At 45.8% G+C, this 23109-nt stretch overlaps 1 protein-coding gene across 2 annotated transcripts in view; it reads left to right on the top strand.

Annotated features, from left to right (window-relative positions):
- The first annotated feature begins 206 nt into the window (after nt 1–206).
- Nucleotides 207–23109, top strand: part of LOC114870401 (cGMP-dependent protein kinase 1) — a 57506-nt gene continuing 34603 nt past the window's right edge. Inside the window, exons 1-3 of one of the 2 annotated variants that reach the window (XM_029174934.3) lie at nt 207–552; nt 8135–8301; nt 21534–21647. In XM_029174934.3, the coding sequence (XP_029030767.1) occupies nt 296–552; nt 8135–8301; nt 21534–21647 (538 nt within the window). In that variant the 5' untranslated portion in view covers nt 207–295. Of the gene's footprint in view, nt 553–3094; nt 3693–8134; nt 8302–21533; nt 21648–23109 lie in introns of those variants that run through there. The other variant, XM_029174933.3, reaches the window with a different exon arrangement.

Raw genomic sequence — 23109 nt, 5'->3', positions numbered from 1 at the left:
CATCGGCGGCTCCCCGCAGGGCTCCGCGGGGCGGCGTAGCGCGGCTCCGTCGGCCGCCGTTTTGCTCTTTTTTTCCCCCCTGCTGAAATAAACAAGTGGGCAGTGAAGAGCGTCCGCGGAGCATCATCATCCTGCGCGCGTTTAAAGAGCGGGGTGGGGGCTCGCGGGGGGGGGGGGGGGGGGGGGGGGGGGATTCGCGTCCGCTCCCGAAGCCGCGTGAGAGGAACCGGGAGTTTGTCGTCGCGTCCGTCTCGCGGAGGGGAGAATCGCGGCAAAGTTTCACGCGGATTTCACCATGAGCGACCTGGACGACGACTTTGCCAAGATCCTGCTGCTGAAGGAGGAGAGGATCCGGGACCTGGAGCGGCGGCTGGCGGACAGGGACGACGAGATTCAAGAGCTGAAGAGGAAGCTGCACAAATGCCAGTCCGTCCTGCCCAGCGCGCAACTTATCGGACCGCGGACGCGCAGGGCGCAGGGCATCTCCGCGGAGCCGCAGACGCACCAGGACCTGTCCAGGCAGGCGTTTCGGAAATACGCCAAGTCCGACTGGTAAGAGCTGCTTCCAGCGGGGGCTGCTGCCGCGCTGCTCCGTGTCAGCCCGGTGCCCCGCCGCAAAATGTCTCTGTGTTCTGTAAACCCACACACTCTACGTGTTCGCATGCGTTGAGAAGCTCAACAACAACTATTTCACGTTCGTGCGTCCGTCTACTTGGAGACGCGCGCGTCGTGGCCCGCGCGTGACCCGTCTCCACGCAGCTGTCGCGCCCTTTTTGCTACTTTTGGTCCACGGCTCTTTTTCTAAATGGGAGACGGACGCGGCTGCCATGAATGGACGAGCACTTTCATTCTTGAGGCCGATGACGCAGCTCCAGGGCGAGCTTCAGAAAGAGCTCCTAATTGATCAGATCCATCACGGCGCTCCCACGGGACGCAGACAGGAGGAAGTGCGATGCATTATTGGCTTTTAGTAGCTGGACGCTGAGGACCCGAAGTGCATGTCTGAGGATATTTAATACTCCATTAGAAAACGCTTTGTTTGACCATATGCTTCCTTCATCACCTCTAGGTGCTCGTTTTAGCTTCACAGTTTGAATTTGATTGCTGATTTGGCGAGTTGCACGTTTGGCCTGGACCTGAATGTTGGGTTATTGCTTTTAGCTCATCTCGGCCATTTATAAACCGTTGGGCTCCCTGTCGTCTTCATCTATTAGTTCAACAAACTGAGGAAATGACAGATTTCAGTACTGAGATGTGCACGAATCGCCCTTTGCACTCAATTAATGCTGCAAACAAAGGGGTTCATCTAATTAAAGTGACGAGACAATTAACAATCCTCATTTGCGTTAATAAATTGCAAACAGGACTGCTCATTATTTTTGTGAGTGGGTGACAATGAAGTATGGTGGTCAAGCATGATCTTGGGTCATAGAATCACTGACTGGCTAAAGAACTGCCATCTCTGCTGCAACACCAGTGTCCCAGGTTTGGCCGTCACCCTGACCTTCGGTAGACAGAGATGCTGACCTGTGCGCAGGGACACAGGAAGTGACGTCAGCGCCCCCAGCGGCACCGCAGGGCGTCTACCTGCACCGCCGGCGCCCGCGGGCCCCAGCGGGGTCGGAGACGCTGTGACCCCCATTAGCACGGCCCGCCCAGCTCATCGGATTACCGCAGCACGGAGCACGGGATACGCTCTCTATTGATCCGCATAGGAAAGGGGCTGAGCTGGATGGTTGGAGAGGTGAAATTTAAAGCGCAGAGGTGCTTTGAAGGACGGTGGGGGGATGTTTAGGATGCCACGCTGGACCGGGACCAGCGTGAACCTCGAGCTCCTTTCCTGATGAGATGAGATGAGCTTCGTGACTGGCGCTTTATTAACGAAGCGAATCTCCACAGTCGCTTCATTCACTCGTTCCATTCAAACTCTCACAGAAGCTGCTTTTGCAGTTTTGCAGTCACCGTGATGAAGCTGGTTGGAGCTGCTGACTGGTTTAACTGGAGGTTCTGAATCACATATCGCACATAGGACTGCTGTGAATCTCAGTATCTGCAGCAACAGAACTGTTTCATTACACACTCAGAACCCCCCGGTTTCCTCCACGCGCTCATCAGATCTCGATTCGATGCCGTAACGCGCCACCAGGGGGCAGCTGTGATCTGTTATGAGGCCACCTGTCACATCTCCAGCATTGTTTACATGCTTTTGTTTGCCAGGAAAACGCTGCTTTCTAGCGCCACGCACACATCACGGCTGAAGCGCATCCCGGTTCCGTCCTCGCTGTCAGCACGTGACTCCCCAACCTCCCGGCACCGTGATAACTGTCCGAGCATCACTTACTTCTCGCCCTTTCGCGTCGCCCTTGGCTGCATTATCCTGGTTGCGTCCACGGCGCGTGAAGCTGAGTGTGAGCTTCCAATGACTCACTGGGACAACGTCGACAGACACGAGCGGCGCTCAGAGTCCAGACAACACAGGATTAGATGGAGAATGCGGCCGCTGTGGAGAGTCATGAGCCTCAGCAGCTTTGGTATTTTTATGTCCGCTGCTGTTATTTGACAACCTGTAAAATGATCACTGTTTATCTTTAGCGCTAACTTGTTCCATTATGGAGTCTGTCAAAAAAGAAATTAAGAGGATTTAGGGAAAAGCAGATTTATTGTGCCCACAGACATTGTTTGGCTAGAGATAGAGAATGAACAGTGAAATGAACTTTATTAATGCCTAAAGATGAAATAAGCGGATCTGCCTATCTATTTATAAAAGTTGCATTCGGGTCCTTTCATTCATTAACTTCCCATCACCTTCAACGTCCATTAGGGCGCTCATCTATTTGTAACCGCTGCCTCAGGGTGACTTCGCATGAGGACACGCATCTGCGAACAGTAGCTTTCTTCCCAAGTCCATTATTCATGTGAGACGCGCGCGCTCCGTGGAGTGGCAGACTGCACCGTGCCACGGGTTCCTGTGGGCGCCCTTCTCCGCGCGCGCGCTCCGGGTCGCAGCCTGACGCACTCGGGGGAGGACGGTCCTCTGCTGTCACACCGCCGAGGGAGGGCGGGGGAGGGAGCGAGCGAGCGAGCGAGCGAGCGAGGGAGAGAGAGAGAGCGAGCGAGGGGGAGGCAGGAAGAGAGGGGGGCAAACTTTGTGGTCGTGCCGGAGACGTTTTACGGGCTCACCTAAGCAATCGTGACGACCCCCCGAACAAACCTCCGCGTAAATTCCCCGCATCCGCTCGTGGCGGCGAGCGGCGAGGACTCGGCATCCCCCGAAGCTGTTGATGCCGGATAAAGTTTATGGGCAGCGTGGCAGAGGAGCGAGGATAAATACTGGACCGCACAGCCGTCGATAAACTTACTGGAAGTCTCCCGTCGCCTGCAGCCGCAATGGGCACCCTGCGCGACCTCCAGTACGCGCTGCAGGAGAAGATCGAGGAGCTGCGCCAGCGGGACGCGCTCATCGACGAGCTGGAGCTGGAGCTCGACCAGAAGGACGAGCTCATACAGAGGCTGCAGAACGAGCTGGACAAATACCGCTCCGTGATCAAACCGGCAACCCAGCAGGTCCACAAGCAGAACGAGCTGCACGAGCAGCAGCGGACGAAGCGGCAGGCGATCTCGGCCGAACCCACCGCCTTCGACATCCAGGATCTTAGCCATGTCACGCTACCTTTCTACCCCAAAAGCCCACAGTAGGTGTTCGGATTACTGCCTCATAACGCGACACGCGATTTTCTGTTAAAAAACGCAACATTTCGCTCCAGTGCGAGTTCATGCATCGTTTGTGATCGGTCTAAGAGCTGCGCGTAATGTTACGTGCGGTACAGCAGGTATGGCACCTGTAGCACGTAGGGATAAGATGGTGCCCCCTCTCTCTCCCCCCAACACACACACACACACACACACACACACACACACACACACACACACACACACACACACACGTGACAGAATACCTTTACATATGAAGGTGAGGAAATTCAGAAAATGTCATTAGTGACTGTTATCAATGAGATTAGGATTGGAGCGCTGATAAAAGCCTGGATGTCAATAAGTGATCACAGGCAAACGTGAGGGAGAAAATGAAATGTCATCCAGTGACAGTGAGTCACAGGTTGAGAGAGGTGCTGGTGGCAGTTCTGCTTAATGTACCAACGTCTATTTTACACAAGCTGTGGTTCTGTGACAGGCAGTCTTAACAGGATCTCTGTACATGTTTACATTTGTCTAGGACGAGTCTCTCTCTCTCTCTCTCTCTCACACACACACACACACACACACACACACACACACACACACACACACACACACACACACACACACACACACACACACACACACACACACAGGACATCAGTTCTGGCTCCTAAACTGAAACTGGCAGTCAGATCGCTCTCCGCTGTGAAATAATTCAGGTGGCTGTTGGGTATGAATGTAAAGGTTGTGTTATTGTAGCGAAGCAGAGGCTTTACCCCCTTGTGGACCTGGGGAATCTCTACTCTCATTGGCACTGAGTTGGTTAAGACACTTAATTTAAGCAAATTAGTAATGCAATTTAAATTATTGATATTTTATCTAGACGCTCATCCATTAAACGCCTCCATCCTCACGTTAGTGTTTATTGCCTAAGGGGAAAAGCAGCGGACAGATGGATCAAATGTGTCAGATATGAATGTCACTATTCTGTTGACACGCAGGAAGACAAAGCTCTAAGGATTTCATGGTACACGCTAAAAAAAGCAAAACAAGGTCATTTATCTGAGTAGAAGCCCATTAGTCTTTCTTATGCCTGTCAGTTATTTTGGAAAACAGAGAGCAAACAGTTTCCTGTGAAAGAACCGCTTCCTGTGCTTTTTCCCCCTTCGCTGTCTCGCCGCCATAAATCAGGGGGGAGCGTGGACTCCGGCCGGGAATGGCCGATGAGCGCTACACAACAGAGTGACCGCTCCATTATGCTAATCATCCGTAAAGCTTTTAAGTTCGTGCCTGTGTCCATTTAGAGATTCAACAAAGAGGCTTTGGGTGAGATCAAGACAGCGCGGGAAGTCCGTCACGTCAGCTCCTCACACACGTCACTGGTCACATCTTGACCAGTGACGTTTCACTGCATGAAAAAGAACCTTAAAAAAACATCCTTTACCAAAATATTCTTTGAACTTCAGCAGCTTTATGCTCCAGCTGAGCATCAGCCCGGCCGTTTCGCAATCTCCATGTAGCACAGAATATTTTGTTCTATGACTCTATTTTAATGAGCTTGTAAAAATAACAGACAGTCCCCTGTTGAATGCAGATGACTTGAGCGTGTTTGGGATGTGTTCCCTTATTAGTTTTGCATTATTTTTTATGAGTTTCTACATCTTCACTAGATTCGCAGTCATTTAAACCTAAATAGTTTTGTTCTTCCTTGTACAGCACATGGGGGATAAAAACAGCTCCATTAGATTGTTATAGTTGGGATACTGCAGCGTACTGATAATGTGTGTTGGACTTGGCCTAATGTTTCTGTTTTTCTTTCATTCTCACCCACTTTATCTTCTTTACAGGCATTCTTTACACATACGCCATCCATCCGTCTCCCCCCGTTCTGCCTCGTATTTCTGTTCGCCTCTCCCGCTTTTTGCCACCCCTCATCTTTTCCTTGTAAAAGAGCATATTTTCTCCTTTTAAGGAAGACCCAAGTACTCAGGCACAAACTTCACTAGTGGATGAAGGCAAATATATCATCCTCACAAAGGGTAGGAAGGCAGATGTTTTTGTAAGGGTCTGTGCTGGAGGACGCTGCCATCAGGGGCTGGAGTCAGGGGGGTCCGAGGAGGGATGAAACGGCTGCAAGTCTCAGGAGTGTAAATGTAACAGAAACCGGGTCAATGAGGCACATTTCCGGAGGACGGGAGGTCAAGTTTGGAAAAACAAGGGATTTTCGACTTGTTGATGTTAGTTTACTTAATAACACATAACGTCTGCGAACGCAGCACACAAATCACGCTAATGTTGAAGAATCGCAGGCTCTGCAGACATAATTGCTGTCTAAAACCCAGCACTTCACACCTCTAAGGTTTATTACCTAAAGTGGAAGGAGACATGTCACAACGGAATGCAAATGATCGCCGGCTGAGAACCGGAGCAGGGCGTGGGAGGAACGAGGACGATGACGTGGAAATGGGAATTTTAAAATAGGTGCAACATCTCAGGCGCCTTTCAATTTGCAGCGGCGGCTTGTTGCGACTCTCAAGGGCAGAATAAAAATATCTACGAGGGAACATCTGGATGGTCCTGGTTGCTCTGTTGAGAGTTAACAGCTGCGCCTTCCCCGGTTTATCAAACCACTGAAAACCCAGAGGCTCTGATGATTGTTAACACAACAACCCGTCGTCTCTGTTATTTTCCTGATCTGTATCTCTATTTGTAAAACTGTCCAACAAAAGGACATGATTGCGACTATTGGACCAGTCCAGATGTAGAGATGCCCTAGAAAAAAGGACTTCTCTTTGTTGCTCTTGCTTGATTAAGTAACTTTCAGTGAATAAGAACAGATTATGACTTTTCAAGTGTCACTGTTGTCAGACAGGAGGCAATGAAACCTCACATTATAAAACAATATCCCAGATATTTTGTCAAACTATTTGCAGTTAACACCATCGTTTAACTGATAGTGTAAACACTGTGCACTTATACTGTAAATAGCTTATTCTAGTGGTTTCTTATAATATTTTACACTCAGGTCTTTCACAACCTTGGCAGTTTTTAATCTGAAGGAGCTACACTGTTGTTGTTGTTAAGTGCGTCAAGACTTATATATGTACTGTATGCACAAGCTGGAGAAGTAAAGCACTCGTCATAAAACATGCAGGAGTTCACGGAGCACGTTTGAAAAACACACTGCTCAGTACAGTACATAAAAACGCGTCGCTGGGTCACGTCTGACATTACATCACGGCGGATGTTGGAGTTGTAATGTTTGTGCGTCTGCGCCGTCCTTGTGTGCGTCTCTGCTGCAGGCTGGCAGGAGGGCAGAGGAGCCAGCGTGGGGTGGGAGCACTGCCTCATAAAGGGCCCGCCAGGTTATTTGCCCTTTCAGCTATAAGATCCTCAGGTGATCAGCGTCAGCAATGCACCTGGAAATCAGTTTCTGAAAAGGGCATGGAGCACAAGGAGGCGGGAGACGTTTCCCCTGTGAACCCTAACGGCAGTGGACAGAGGGGATGAATTAAGGGAGAAACGCCTCCCCTCTCACTTCCTCCCGGATACATGTTATTAGCCTCATTCATCAGCCGACACGCTGTCAAATCCGGCCACGCAACTCGGGCTCTGGCGATGACTTGCTTCGACAAATAAGTGCTCTTGACTCACTGCTCGGGACCCGCTCCGCCTCGGACTCCTCTCGCGCTGCCTCCCGCCGCCTCCCCCCGCCTCCCGCCGCCTCCCTGGTGTCAGAGAATGAGACCGATGCTCGCTTTGACGCCGTCCGAGCTCACGGCGTCTGGTCTTTGTCCACCTGTTGTCAACACACGGGGGGCGTTTATACACAAATGTTTCTCCTCCGCCAGTGGTGCATAAACAGAATCTAATATGTATTGATATAAATGATACTTTGACATAATGTCCTCTTTTAAAGCATTGACTAATTCCATTTATCCCTGTTCTCCTTTTAGCCTGCCTGACAAAGGCCTCTTTCACCTGCACCAGAAGCTGCACCTTGACTTCTGCACATTAGCTTTAGAAATTATTATATTATCTCCTCTGCTTGCAGAAATACTCAGCAGTGGAATTTCCAAAGGTCTCCGCAGTCTGAATGCCTATTTGGCTTTGGCTAGACACCCCTACATGGAAACAATATGCCTCCATTAGGCATGGGCTTCACTATCTATTGGCTTGTTTCACCATGTAGAGGAAATGAAAGGTTTCACCTTGACATCTCTGAAAATTGGGATATATTTTCTGAAAAGCTGCTGCAGCACGAATAACACTTTAATTGCCTTAGAAATATACCCCATGCCTGCCTTTTGAACTGGTCAGCATCATCTACTGGATTTTATCCCATTACGTATTTTTTCAGTTCAAAATCACCAGTTTTTGATTTTCAGCTCAGCATGTGTAATGTATTGGCCTAATTCAGTTTCTACCTTTTCTTCAGGTCTAAGGATCTGATCAAGGAGGCCATCCTGGACAACGACTTCATGAAGAACCTGGAGTTATCGCAGATCCAGGAGATCGTGGACTGCATGTACCCTGTGGAGTATGGGAAGGACAGCTGTATCATTAAGGAGGGCGACGTGGGCTCACTGGTCTACGTCATGGAAGGTAGACGCACACACGTACACACGTTAAAAATGTCTCATCTTTAAAAATCAAACGAAAACCATAGAAGAGCAGGAGGAATGAGCCTGAGTTGTAGGAAAATAAAAAAACATCCAGACAAAGATGAAAAACATATAAAAGGGCATTATTTATGAATTTGTGCAGGATGACGATATACAACCCAAACTAAAACATTTGGTGATGCTGAATAGGATGATTCACTGGTACCGCGTTGATTTTATTTGGTGAGGCTCTTTGCCAGCTGCATCCTTTTTGTTGGATTCATTCTTAGCACCACGGCTTCAACAAGTGGCTGTATTTTCAGTTTTTAATGGATGTTGGTGAAACAGAGAGCGCGGACGGCGGCAACAGCAGCACAACATCCACTCCGGCACTCGTGGGACAAGTGATATTGCAGTAAAACTACCTAAGAGCTATTGTTCTGGACAACAGCTATGACTTGAGACGAGGGAGCGGCCGCAGTCAATGCCTGCGACACACGGAGCAGCATAGTCACAGAGATAGGAGCGATTACATGCCTTTAAAGCTTGCACAGATAATCGAAGGTTCAAAATGCTTCCAGGCTTAAATCCAAAACCAATAGAACCAATAAACTCAGAGGCAAGAAGTTAGATATTTGTAGGTTGGCATATAGACGGTGACTTTTAAAGGTTAATACGTTTCTATTAAAGCATTTACATTGATTGCTGCCTGTATTGTTCCATGTCACCTACTTTGACATTTCCTGGAAACAACAGCAATGCACATGTTAGTTTAACCCCACCACAAATATATAAATTGATGAAAACTGTCTAGAGACACGTCAGCGACTCTGTTCGGATGCCAGCAGTAATTCTTCGGGTTTCATCTGGTCTTTAGTGAGTCACTGGGTCTGAATTTAAACGGCATCTCTGGTGCCTCTCTGAACTGTGACTGTGAGGCTACGGTATTAGGAACATGACTCATTTTATGATGATCAGTACAGCAGCATCATTTGACTAAAGTGAATGCTGCGTCTCAAGAAAAGGGAGACGTACATTACGTACGGCAAAATGTAAACAAATAAATTAATGCATGAGTAATATTGACGTTCACCACTTTTGGCCGAACCGATATGTTTCATCAACCTCAGCTTAAGCAGGACAATGTTAAGCGTTGAAGCCAGACCTCTACAGAAGCAGGGTGGCAGCACGTCAACACGCTGACGTTAGCGTTTCAAACCTGCTGCCACAGACTCTTGAGGTCTGTCCCATTATGTGCAGCGCCACAGCGAGTTTCAAAACTTATTATACTTTCTGAAGATAATAAATCAAGTTAGCTGAGAATGCGTTCGCACTTTTTCTGGATTTTAATGCAGCACCTTGTGGCGTTGGCGGCTCACATCCCAGAGAAGGCTGTCGCTCGTTGCCCTTATCTGTGGCCTACAGAGGGAAGTTATATATTTAAAGAGGCTACCATTCAACTGGGATAATGCAAATTAAATGCAAACCAGAACTGTGGACGGTGGAACAGTGACCTGAGGAAGTATTAGGCACTGTGACAAAAGCGGGGATTATGTTTGTAAGAGTGACGACTAATAAAACTATAGTAAATTAGTTCCTCGGTTATTGGATCAGCACATCCTGCAGAAATAGTAGAAAACAGTGGATGAAGAGAGCAAATAAAGACAGAGTTGTTGGGTTATGACAGGAAGCTGCAGCACGATCGTCCAGATGCCGACTAGATGCTCTAACAGTGTGTGTTACTCAAGCCTGGCCACCCATCCTTTGGGTAGTCAGTACATTTCTACGTGTCTGGATGAAGGCTGACAGAAGATTGTATCACGAGTGGCTCGTTGTGCTAAGTCACAAATGAGCATGTGTCACACTGATATGATGAATAGGTTCCTCTTGAGTGCAACAGAAAGCGAAACAAAAGATAGAAATCTGGTAGAGAAACAATTGCTGGGGATCTTTGTGTTTCCCTCTATGACAGAGATGGAGGAGAGAATTGGAGTATAATTGGAAAAAATTCAATTAATATAAAACGTTTAGGTGATTATTTGCCTTTTTTAAATCCTTAGAGCAGACCTACCGTTTTATTGTCAATGAAAACCATCTAATCTTTTCTGGTGACGTCCCCCTGCAGATGTCACCCCCCCGTGTCCCTGACCTTAGCCATAAAAAATAAAAATACCCCTCTTCCAAACTCCAGCCCAAAGGGTGACAACTTTGCCCATCACAGCCGGTGACTTTTTAATCCACGCCGACAGGATGTCTGACTGTGCCATGCGGTGTTGAACACACAGCTGCGGCGGCTCAACATTGTTCATCATCCTCCCAGCAAATTAAGTGGAGTGTCATTTCCTAGTCAGACTTGGCAGGCCCATCACATGATGCTGCCTCGGGGCTGATACAGTTTGTCATGCAGCACGGACCCGTACGACACACGAGTCAACCACACTACTGCTGATCACAACAACGGCTGCTAACACGTCTGGCTCACTTTCAACATTCTGCAAACATGCGCACAACTTTAACACATGTGGCTCTGTGACAGAGCTCGGAGTAGTTCAGATTTGCTGCTGATGCGGCTGATAATTAAAGCTCAGACAAAGCAGGCGCTTCCTAAACAGAACGGCTCCTGACACTGGCTTGCTGTTATGATGAGGCTGCCTGCTTGGCCACGGGCTGCTGTGATGAATTGTTGTTGTGTTTTGGTTCCCGTTACTGACATCGCTCTTATTTAAAAATACTGATTGCAAAGGAGACAAAAGCCCCATGTTTCCATGGAGATGAGATAGGTTTTTGATTGGCTGTGTCATCCACAAAGACCTGTACAGGTGGCTAATGATGATAATAACTAGTTTAATCACATTCAATTACTATCAAGCATTTCCCTGACAGTGAAACCCCTGCGATTTTCTTTCACCGTAATCATTCAACTTAATCTAATGAAACTCTGTATGCTAATACGCAGATAGGTTCTTTAGAAACATGCTGCGGCACGAGACAAGAGCCTTGGAACCGTTAGAGGTAAGCTCATTAAAGTTGTTAACCAGAGCAAATTATTATTCCAGGTTTCATTTGCACAGGACTTATGAGAAGTGAATGACCTCCACCACCTTTTCCTGTTTGTTATAGATTGGGGAAGTGTAGTTGCCTGGCTTCACCGTAAATTTTATTAGCCTTACTAAGTGTAGGGCAGAGGGCAGGCAGCAAGTGTGGAGAGAGTAGTAATGCTACAGTGTGAGTCAGCGCCAAACCCCAAGTGCTTCCAGTACATTGACAGTTCCTCTGACAGGCAGCCATATTATTCAAAGCAACCATTGATGCACTGTGGACCGTTTTATTCAGGTGGAGGTGTTTTGGGATTTGAAAACAGGCCCAGGATCTGGCATTTTCTCAAGACAAATTGGACGAGTCCCAATTATTTTATTTGCACCGTTGTTACACGAGGCAAATATAATATTTTGACAGCTTTCTTTAAGACTTGAAGCTTAAGTGAGACTTGAAGGGCATCCTTTAAAGTCTGAATGTGACAGAAAAGAGCAATGTGCTGTTTGGAGGTTTACACAGATCCACTCCTGACAGTCGCATTCCTTTTCCTGCTGCTTTTACTGAGATATACCTATGAATAACAATGAATAGCAATGTTTACCCACTGTAGCTCAACACTAGCTTCTTGGTGCACGGGCTGAAATTGATGACTTTCCCTTCGTCTGATGAGACGTTTGAGACAGCGTCAGATAAATGGTGAGCTCTATGGTCTGTTTCTATATAATTCAATTAATAAGAACCACGTCACCTTTCTGTTAGTAGATTGTCTAGATGCTAAGTTATTAAACATCTAACGCACGAGGCGCAATATATGAAGACTTCAGCGCATCGTTTCAACCTTAAGGAACCGTAAAAGCAGCCCACCCGCTGATTAAGCACCCAGCTGGCCGATTCTCTACACAATCTCTAACCGTCAAAAAGAATAAACGTTTCAGTCAGCGCGTGTGACGGCTGTTTTGGTTTATACGGGGCTCGCGCTGGCTTCGGCGCGATGCTCCCTGTGCTCACCGGCCAATGAGGCAGAGTCAGGGGAGACAGGCTCCTCTCTCACCTTGAGCCGGACTTAAAGGTGTAATCAACGGGGGCACCTGAGTGTGACTCTGGGTCATAGGTGTGGAAAGCCACCATATGAAAAACAAATGAGCACTACCCACTTACTACAGTCACTCATATTAATACAAATCCTACCGCCAGTCATCGCTATTGTACTGCAGGTAATAAATTGCTTATCTGGGTAATTAATGTGATATCTTTGCATATTAATACGGTTGTATTTAAGTAGAGAAAGCACTTGGGCTACAGAAACGTGAGTGCACTAACCCATCGCACACCATTGTTGCCTGGCAACTTACCTACAGTAACACAGACCTGAAACCCTTGTTGCCGCTGTTACTGTCAAAGTAGCATCTCCAGGAAGAAAGCGCTGCAAAATATAATGTTGAGGCGTGCAGATTTTTTTTTCTTGACGGTCCCTGGAGGATACGGCGCACAGCCCAAATTCAACAAGCACTGCTTATTGTATCTTGACAGCACTGTACAGCAGCCAATCGCAGGTCAATAATGAACCTTACCCTCACTGCGGAGGCTTAGAGGCACCTCGCCGGCTGAAGAGGCTTCTCAGAGAACTCAATTTCAACTATGTTGGATCGCCTCAGAGTGAGTCGGTGTGAGTGTGTGTCCTCATGTAAAAAGGCATGCAATACCATTATTACCACCAGATTGACTGGTGTATAGCTGCCCCTATCGGCTATCGGCTCCCATGATAAGTCTAATGAGGCTCTCGGAGGTTTATTAAAGGCATTATTCCGGGGTCGGTAATTGGAATGACATTTAGACACTCACCCTCGTCATCCTTCACACACATGCACATCAAAAAGGACTGTCAGTATGAGTGGTAGGGTCTCACTGTCAATCTACACGTGGTTGCCATTGAAACCGCCCCTCATGAAGTGCACAGGAGCAAGTGAAATGTTGGCAAAGTTGCTCCTCGTTAAATCCAACTTTTCTTTTGTCAATGTTGAAATGTCACCAAAACAAATCAACTCATTTACTTGCAGCTTCTGATATCTGGAAATATCGTTTATCTTTTGATTGTCTTCACTGACGCCGTTGTTGTCGATTTAATATTCCGACGCAGAAAATAGATTACTGCAGAAGAAAAGATTTTTGTACTTTCTCTCCTAATTCAAAGCTGAGATTGTGGGAGTGATTGGCCACATCCAAGGCCTCAGAAATTGGTTTATTCCATTTGGTGAACGCGAGGACAAAGAAGCAGGAAGCTGCAACGAAAGCTTCTCCTACACAAGCTGCAGGTGGAGTATCGATACAAACGCGGGCGTCTCCTCATCTGCATCTTCTAACACACAATCTCCTAACGATCACAAGCAGTTCTGTCAAGGCGACGATAACTAAGCTAATGTAATCTTCCAGGGAGTCGCGCACCATCTGCCCTAAACGAGGGAAAATACTCCTTCTCTGGCAAACGTCGTTTCTCATTTGCCCTTGAAGCCTCGAAGCTGTTCCCTTTGTCACCACCTCTCTTTTACTCTCTCGCACACACACACACACACACACACACACACACACACACACACACACACACACACACACACACACACACACACACACACACACACACACAGGCACAAGTTATCAATTCAACATACGTGACCACAGACATGCCCCGTTCCCTCCGTCACTCCTCCTCACATTTTACTGCTTTGACCCCAATCTATCCTCCCGCCGCCGTCTATCCTCACCTGATCATCGCCTCTTCTTTCCTCCTTCAGTCTTCTTCAACTTAGTCACCTTTGGTCCATCTTATCACATTTTTTTTCTTCACATTCTTTCTCTTGTCTCTTTATTCGCTGTGATTCATATCAGATAGCCTTTGTTTTTTCCGACCGAACCGTAGAATAAAAGCCAATCACCATTTTAACTCCACAGATGCTGATAAATTCACCTCAGAGCAAGAATTAATGAGTAATTTGTGAATGATCCCTGAGCCTTTATCCCTTTTGTGGCTAAGCCCCCTTTTGAGAGCTCTTCATCTGGAAAGACGATGAAGGCAGACTGTGTGACATAAGGAGTAGAAGAAAAGGAAAGAAAAGCAAAGACAGACAAAAAGAGGTCATGAGCATCACAGGAACCAAATATTATGCACATGTTTGATATATTCTTTGCTCTGACCCATTTAGGCACAAACTGTACTGCACCATTTTGTTTATGATGTGTGTGGGTGGGTAGTGGTGGTCACAGGGTACTGTAATGCTGACACACAATGCTTCACGCTGGTGGATGAGGTAGAACTTCAGTTCTACATTGCTACAGAGGCATAGTAAATCCCTTACACATACATAGCCCATCATAAAAAACTATCTATCATCTGAACACAATATGTGGATGTCTGGACCAGGGTTCAGACTGAAACATGAATAGATAAACAGTTACCATATCAGATTGTATTAATTCATGATGTAAATCTGCACATATTTACTGCATTTACCATCTGGCATTCATAGTTGTTGGATGATGTGTTGGTAATTTTACATATTCTATATCCTGTACCTTATGTATCTCAGATCTACAATATGAACAGACTACCTGCCAACATTAGCATGTGAGCAGTTAGTGCGTCTGAGCACAGCCCCCACAGAGATGCTGATAGTCTGTGTATGTAAATACTGTACATTCATTTGTCTAGTTCAACCCTCTGACGTGACCGACAGCGAATCCAAATTTCCCTGTGAATGCTTTCCCGTGTCTGCGGCGAGAAAGCAGGCTCCTGAAATGAGAGCAGGCGGCAGGAGTGAGACGGGTCCATTATCGTAGTAGCTTCCACGCCAGATTAATCTGTATTCTGATGTTGAAGCTAATCTAGTCTAATTAAGTCTGGTCTGCGTGAAGGGAAAGCTACAGTATGCGCACATGGCAAGGATGCTAACGGCTAATTACCAGACTGATTTGTCTGCGAGTCCAAAATGATCACTCTCGCTGCCCCCTGCTCAGGCTATCCATCACCCCGTCAACAGAGGAACCGTAATCAGAGTTCGATGACGAGGAGAGGATCAGTCCCATTATGCTGTTTTAATGAAAGCGGAGATAGGAGAGGGGCGCCGGGCGAAGGGAATTTGACTGTCGCGTCTCATCTCATGTTCCTCTGCTCCACTAAATGAACGGCGCCTTTGGTGCGAGGCTGAGAGCCAGAGAGCAGACATGTGGCCCTACCGGGTCCACGTCTCTGAGGTGAGATGATGTAAAAAGGATGAAAGCAGCTGGCCTCCTTATCCTGCTGACAACACCCGCTTAGTATCTCTATGTCTTACACACTTGCACACAACTAGTGGGTGATTTTCCACCAAGCAGATGGCGAGGAGCCCTGCGAGAGTGTCTCTCAGGTGAACAGAGCGAGATGTGTGAAGTGCTCTCATCTCCAATGTTATAATGCGCAGCAGTGCTCACCTATCGCATCAGGTGTCCTCCCTCATCTCCTTGCATCTTTATTCCCCACTGTCCCTCTCCATTCCTCTCTGTGAGCTGCCCCCCCCCCCCCTCTTCTCCTGCCATATAGCTTTTTCCATCCATTTGATGTCCCTGTAATAAAAATAGTACTACGACACGACGACTCTTTGACGTCAGCTTGTTTTCAGAACTGGCGTACAACTTGGAGTAGTACTTATACACACGACGGCCTGCTCTTGTCAGCTCAAAAGGAACGTAGCAGCTGCGTTTGAGTGATAGGACTTGACGTGGAAGTTGTGCTACACTGAACAGCTGGAAGTTTAACTTTATTTTTAATCTTGAATCAACTCCTCTGCACTTAAGTTAGGGTTTCAAGGACATTTTTGAGGCTAAAGAAATGGCAACAGTCTCCTGCGTCCCGTATCAGCTATGAACACACAGGCTCGGCCCTTGAAATACTGTCAAACAACATCAGCAGTAAACTACAATCCTCCTCCAGCATCATCTGGTGAAACTCGAACCACACGGACCGCTGACAAGTTTGAACGGCCGACAGGTATTTTGTTTAGCGATGCTCGAGTCAGTGTTGGAGGATATAAGGGCAGACATGGAGCGGTTCACCTGCTTTGTATGCTTGGCCTGGCACCTTCGCTTCAAACAGGAGATTCTGGGTAACTGCTATAACTACACGGGGAACGGAGCACGGGGAACACACAGGCTGCTGCCGTCAATGTTCCAGCAGCGGGAAGAAAAAAGGGCAGATGCTGCTTTTGTGATTAGACATTTCCCCATCCTGTCCTCGCAGCTGATAATGGTTGAACTCTCAACAGCTCAGAATCACTCCTTGAATTACAATCCAGAAGCCAACTTCAGCGACGTAGCGCGTTGTAGTGCAGGTGGATTACGATCACCTGTAGCGTGCGCTGAACGCAGTATAATCAGACAAAGCCGCCGCGTCCGTTTGATGCCCTTTCAAAATACAGAAAGCAGCAGTTCTGGTTGGCAGGTCAGAGGCGTCCACTCACTGTCAGTGTGTTGTGTTGTTTTCCTCTTGTCTCCGCTTTGTCAGTCACCGGTCACACACCATTCTGATGCGTCTACAAACAAGGATTTCCCCAAACAACAACTCTGTGTTTGTTTGTTCCAGAGCCTGCTTTGAGTTTATTAGTCTTCCTCATCCATGAGCAGGACTAGATTATAAACATAAAGGCGCTGTTGTCTCCCCCCCTGCATTTGTTATTGTGTTTTCTATGGTTTATACATTTTGACCCCAAACATTTTATGTGCTTGTGTTTGAATGTTGATGCACAACAGCCGGTTTTCATTATTGAACACAGTCATGCTTGATCAGAAGGAGTTAACTAATTAATTAGCCTTGCAGCGACTTTGTTTTTAGTACTTCAGACTTTTAATTATTTGTAATCCAATTGTTGGTTCCTGCTTTGTGCAGCCCTTTCTAGTTTTCTTGAATGTAGCGTTTTCTATTTCCAGCCTCGCTGTGATTTTTCGTCCTGTACTTATTAAATCCTTGAAAACCAGCTTGACATCTCTTCTGTGTCCTGTCTCTTGCGTCTAACCTGTTAGTTATCGTGATTGTGACATATTTATTTTATTTTTCATCCATCTGCTCACTGCGTTGATTCATGTGTCTCATTTTTCATTGCAGCTATAATTATGTTTTCGCTAATGTTTTGTGAATGTTATAAAAAGGTCACATTACAGACTTGGAGCAACAAAGTGAAAACATAAATTGGTCAGTAGTGAAATACTAGGATACTATTCAGAAATGTATTCTGTCAACATTATGAATTAACTGTGCTTTATAAGATTCTATAAACATATTTTTAACAATAAAAATCAAACAGTGGTATTTAAAGGTCCATTTCAGTTCCTTTTGACCAGATCCCACGCTCGCCCTAAGGAGCTTTAGGCTTCGCTGTATGTTCCTCCAGTGGCTTCTCCTCCCAACTGTCAAAGACATTTTCTCACAGATGTCAACTTGCACATTCTTCTATCTATAGAACGGCCTTCATTGGCATTTGCCCCCCATTTAACGACCACTGGATGAAATTAGGTTGTTTGATCAAGCTTCATTGTTTCTCCACTAATTTAATGGATGGAGGAGAACAGTGGTTACACTCATCTCTCATCAGTGGTAGAAAGATAAGACCCATCGGGATGGAATGGTGCTTGTATGTTTTCCTCTATGGGATTTGAACTCTCCCACATCCTGTTTCTTACTGTACACTCACACACGAGTATGTAAACTATCAATGAAAGCAGAAGAGGAAAAATCCAACACTTATACTGTAGCTCATCCCCAAAGATGACCTTAGTGACAAAGACTCTACAAGGAAGTTAGAATATATTATTTTCATTAGATTGACTTTGCAATGAATCCGAATAGGTTGAGTTATTCACAAAATGCTTTTATCTGTGATCTGACATTGTCATGGTCATAAAGTTTTGAGAGAGATGTCTTACCAAAAAAAGTTAATTTGGTCAGATATTTGTACTGCAGATCAAAGAAGACACTTAAATCTCTCTGGGTAGAAGGGTAGCTGGCACATTTATCTCCGGAGTCTGACCCAACAGGATGAGATAAAGTCAAACCAAAAGACACCAGCTTCTTGATTTGGAATGCAGCCAGAACTACATCCGACGCCGAGCCGGAGGGAAATGTGCTCCGAGGTCTGTCCTCATGCCCTGCTTTGTAGAGCGCACTACTGTGTGCATTCAAATGAACAGGCATTAACACAGCTACAACCCCTCAGGGGAAGAAGACAAGCTGTGAAACATCAACAGTGAAACCCTAAAGCAGATACTATTGCATATGCCATGTCTGGGGCAGGTTTTAGTTCTGCCTTTCATCACTTCATTGCGTTTTAACACAGAATAACTGTACACATTTGTTAAACGATACAGCGTGATGTAAATGTGCTCTGCTTATCAGATCGGCTCCCTGATAAGAGCGTGAGGCGCTGTTTGAATATGATTTGGTTCCATATGGGAGGCAAATGTATGTAATAAAGCTGTGTGATAGAGCATGTGCTATTAAATCCATAAAGGGGAAGTGAGCTGGACCAGGTGTTCGTGTGTAGATGAATTCATGTGAACACTGAAATAACTGTGGATAATTGGATTAGTTCATTTTCCTCACAGCTTGGAGTCAGTGGAGCTTTTGCTACCTGAAGAGCAGCTGACTGTCCTGAACTCGCTCACAGGATACTGCTGTTATTAAATCACAGACCACCCCTCATTGCACTTAATGAAGTGTGTCTGTCCTTAGAAATAGGCAGGAATGATGTGTATGAATCCAGGTATATATTTCTTCAATTTCAGGCCTTCTGAACAACAAACAACTTTTGCTGTGCTCACCATTATATGACGAGACCCACCAGACACTTCAAGCATGAAGTTTTACCACAACACATTAGACAAAGGCAACAAACAGGGTTGTTTTTGGTCCTTCCTTCAATTTTTAAAAGGCTGGCTCTTGTGCAACCATTGGCAATTTTCCTTTCAACTATTCATCATCCTTTCTCTATCTGTGACACCCTGGTTTAATAGATTGTAATAAGGGCTTGAGAGTTTTGAGTCGCATTATCGCAACACCACTGACAGTTCACTGATTAGTCTGGCACATTTTTGTGGGGCTGAATCGATGCTCAACGGCTGCTCTCCAGACTTCAGAAATCTTGAACCGAGTTCAGTAATTACAGTTTTTACAGATTTGCAGGGCTGGATTGACACTACGTAAGAAATGAGTTTAACTATACTCAATTCATAAAGCATTCGCAGTTGCTCTTGTAACCAAACATTACAAGTTTCCTGGGAGTAATTCATTGCACTTCCACTTCCTTAAGTAAGTGACAAATATTAAAACAGATGGAAGGAGTAAAACACAGAGGCAAAATAAAACGAAACAATCTAAAAAACAACTTTCTAAATTAAAGATGTGCTGTCACAACCAAGATATGGATTTAAGAACTACTTCCTTTCTTTTTTCCTTCCAAAACAATCTTAACTTAATTGTTAATGGTAATTGTTTATTTGATCTGACTTCAGACATTTTCCAAGCTGAGCAGGATGTTTCATTGCTGGACTTGAAAAGACATTTCAAACCATTAATTCAGAGTATTTCTTGCAGTCGCGTTAGAAATCCTCTTTAAAGATCTAAATGCATATCTTAATGGCAGCACATCTCAGTCAGTTGGTTCCATCTCCAGTAGCTTTTTCTTCTGAGCAGAAAAAACAGACTGTGGCTCAAAATAAAGTCTGTTGAACAGGAGCAGTAAAAACAGCAGGGAAGTGGACCATAAAATGGGTGCACGCTTTAAGTGCTGAAAATGTTCTCTCCATGAACAGCTCCATGCTGGGTGCTAATGGATAATGTATTGTTTACCACTGTTAAAAAAGGCACGGCGTAGTTCCTAATGTGGAAAAAGTGACCAAGTAAAGAAAAGAATTACTTCTGTAACATGGTGAGTTTTTGAGAGGCTTTTTGTCAAAGGGGTTCAAGGCCTTCTCTAACAAGATAACGTGTCAAACTGTTTTCTCTGTGGATGCCTCGCCTGCGCTTATCATCTTGCTGTATTTCATCAGTCGCCTAGAGCCGACCGTTACTGTTTCGCTTTGGTTTTGCTCTTCAGTCTTCTGCTGGCTTCTGCTGGAATGCTGAGTTTCCAGGAAAATATACATCCTAGACGAGGCTTGTCTAAACACAATGACAGCAGACAACCCCCCTCGATCACAAGGCAGAACGTCAGCACACTGTTACAAATATACATACACAGTACACCTACTTGAACTTTAAGAATAAGTCTAGTCATTTACTATTGTAGTGCAGTAGTAACGTTGGAAAACGTGTTCCCAACAACAATAATTAGTATAATTATGTAATCATGAGCGTTAGATTGATCAGTCTGACACTTTTGTGCCGGCCCTGAACCCGGATAAATAGAGGGGTTGCGTCAGAAGGAGCATCTGGCGTAAAAACCTGCCAAACAACCACGCGGATGATTCGCTGTGGCGTCGGGAAGAAGACGAAAGGAGTTCCCTTTACATTGATCAGTCTGACGTTTTATTATAATTACCCATATGTTATTCACTACAAACGTGTCTTTTGCAGATGTTTACTTGTATCTTTTTAGCAACCTAATTCTGGCTGCACTGCTCCACCACTCCTGTGGTTTTGTTGGCGAACCTGATGCTTTTCAAAAGTATGTTTTCTTTGGAAACAGATCTGAATGGAAACTCTGAATCTACATATCCTGTCATAATAATATTGTATATTGTTCTTTTATTAACCTGTTAACATTCACATATTTTCACATGCATTGCAGCGTAATGATTTTCTGTGAAGGGTGTTGCCTTAAGGCTGACTGTGCGTGTGTGAGAGTTATGGAGTATTAGGCTTTAAGTGCATTTCTCAGTCTTGTGCGTCTGCATGTCCGTTTAATAGGACCATGCACAAGCCTTGGTGGGAGACCAGCAGTCCTGGGAACTCAAAAAAATAAATTTATTTTTTTTCTAGTCCAGTGATTTAAGAGCACTCTGCCTGAATACCCCCCAAAATGAAGCAGAAGCCCTCAGATAGACATCAGCCACTCCATTTCATCACAGAAAACTTTGTTTGTTCAATTTAGCAGAAAACTCACACACTTCAGTAATCAGCCAGAAAAACTAATTTGAAAAGCACTCTGTCTAACTTGTACCTATTTCTCTTTGTTTCAGATGGAAAGGTGGAGGTGACGAAGGAGAGTTTGAAACTCTGCACAATGGGGCCGGGAAAGGTGTTTGGAGAACTGGCAATTCTCTACAACTGCACCAGGACTGCAACTGTCAAAAGTGAGTTCTCACAGACACCTGTAAAAAAATCCAAACTTCTTGCATGGACCGGTGTCTGTGTCATGACAGATATAGTCACCGGCTTTCTCACACACATACAGACAGTGAACAATCTGGCCAGGGTAAAGAGGATTAGGGGTCTTTCTGCCTCTCACACTATCAGTCGTGTGTGGACAGAGCGCGAGTGGGTCACACTGTTCCAGTACAAATGAGTGCATGGAACACAGCGATAGCATTGTTCTTCTGTGAAGATGAAACACCCCCACCCCTCTATCACAGGGCTGCTTCTTCACAACACTCCAGTTAAGTGTGTTGTGAGACCCCTAGTGAGCTGAATGTCAAGGTTTACTGACTCTGCTCTCTCATGTGTCAAAACCCCAACTATGAAGAATGCACAGTGGGTGAGTAGGTGGTCTATCAGTCTGGCAATCTGAATAGCCTAATGGAATACAAAAAGAAGGCAGAAAAAGAACAGAACAGATGGTATGCACATTTGAGAACTAGTGTGTCATGGGCGAGAGAGTCAAAATAAAAAATGTGTTTATGCGAGGACACGGGAATAAAAAACTAGAAATTTGTATTTAGGCAAAATAACCTGTAGACATGTACCTGAAGACATGAGATCAGATCCACTGGGTAAGGATATGATGAGTCTATGCAGTACGTGCAGCTTACAGTGAATAAAAATCCAGCTGGTCAAGGCTTTATTATAAGCCTGTGTAGCCACCAGCGACCCACTAATTCCACACGTGAGATCCATGGCTTTTCCCAGTATGGGTTAAATATCCATGAGCCATGTATGAATGAGTGTGTGAAGAGCGGGGGGTTCCTTAGGATTGTAGCCGGGGGTCAGCAGGTGCGAGCTCAAGTGTGGAGGCAACAGCCTCGACTACCGCGGCAGTGAGGTTAGATGCTCCTTCCTGACCCCTTTCATGTCCCACGATCCCTCACCACTGACCAGCCAACCTGACAGAACTCCCAGGTCCCGTTGCTATGGCAACAAGTGCCCACGGGGACATGATCCAGCTCTTATGGGATAATTCCCCCCCTTGCCACCAGCGACACGGTGCCTATCTCTCTGTTGCGTTGTCTCCTACCAGCCACCGGCCTGCATGTCCCCTTACGAGCTTTACAAGTGTACAGCGGCGCTTTGCTGGTGAGGGAGCTGCTTAATAAAAACACGCCATAGAAAAAAAATGATGCAATTGACCAAGGTTTACAGTAACAGTATCGCTGTAACTGTATGTTGAGCTCTACAGAAGAATTTATTAGAGAATTCATCTGCCATATCGGCTAATAGAGGTGTTACCTCCTCCTTCCTTCCAGCCAGTCAATTTAATTTATTCTACGTGTGCAACCCTGTAGGAGAAAATAGCCTCAGAGCAATTTCAGTTTATGTAGCATGGTCTCCAAAAGCCGTATGCATGAGTAATTACATCCTGGTGGAGTCCTGATGAACCTG

The sequence above is a fragment of the Betta splendens genome, chromosome 15, assembly GCF_900634795.4.
Source record: "Betta splendens chromosome 15, fBetSpl5.4, whole genome shotgun sequence".
NCBI classification, from domain to species: domain Eukaryota; kingdom Metazoa; phylum Chordata; class Actinopteri; order Anabantiformes; family Osphronemidae; genus Betta; species Betta splendens.
This window is presented reverse-complemented; position numbering and strand designations above follow the sequence as displayed.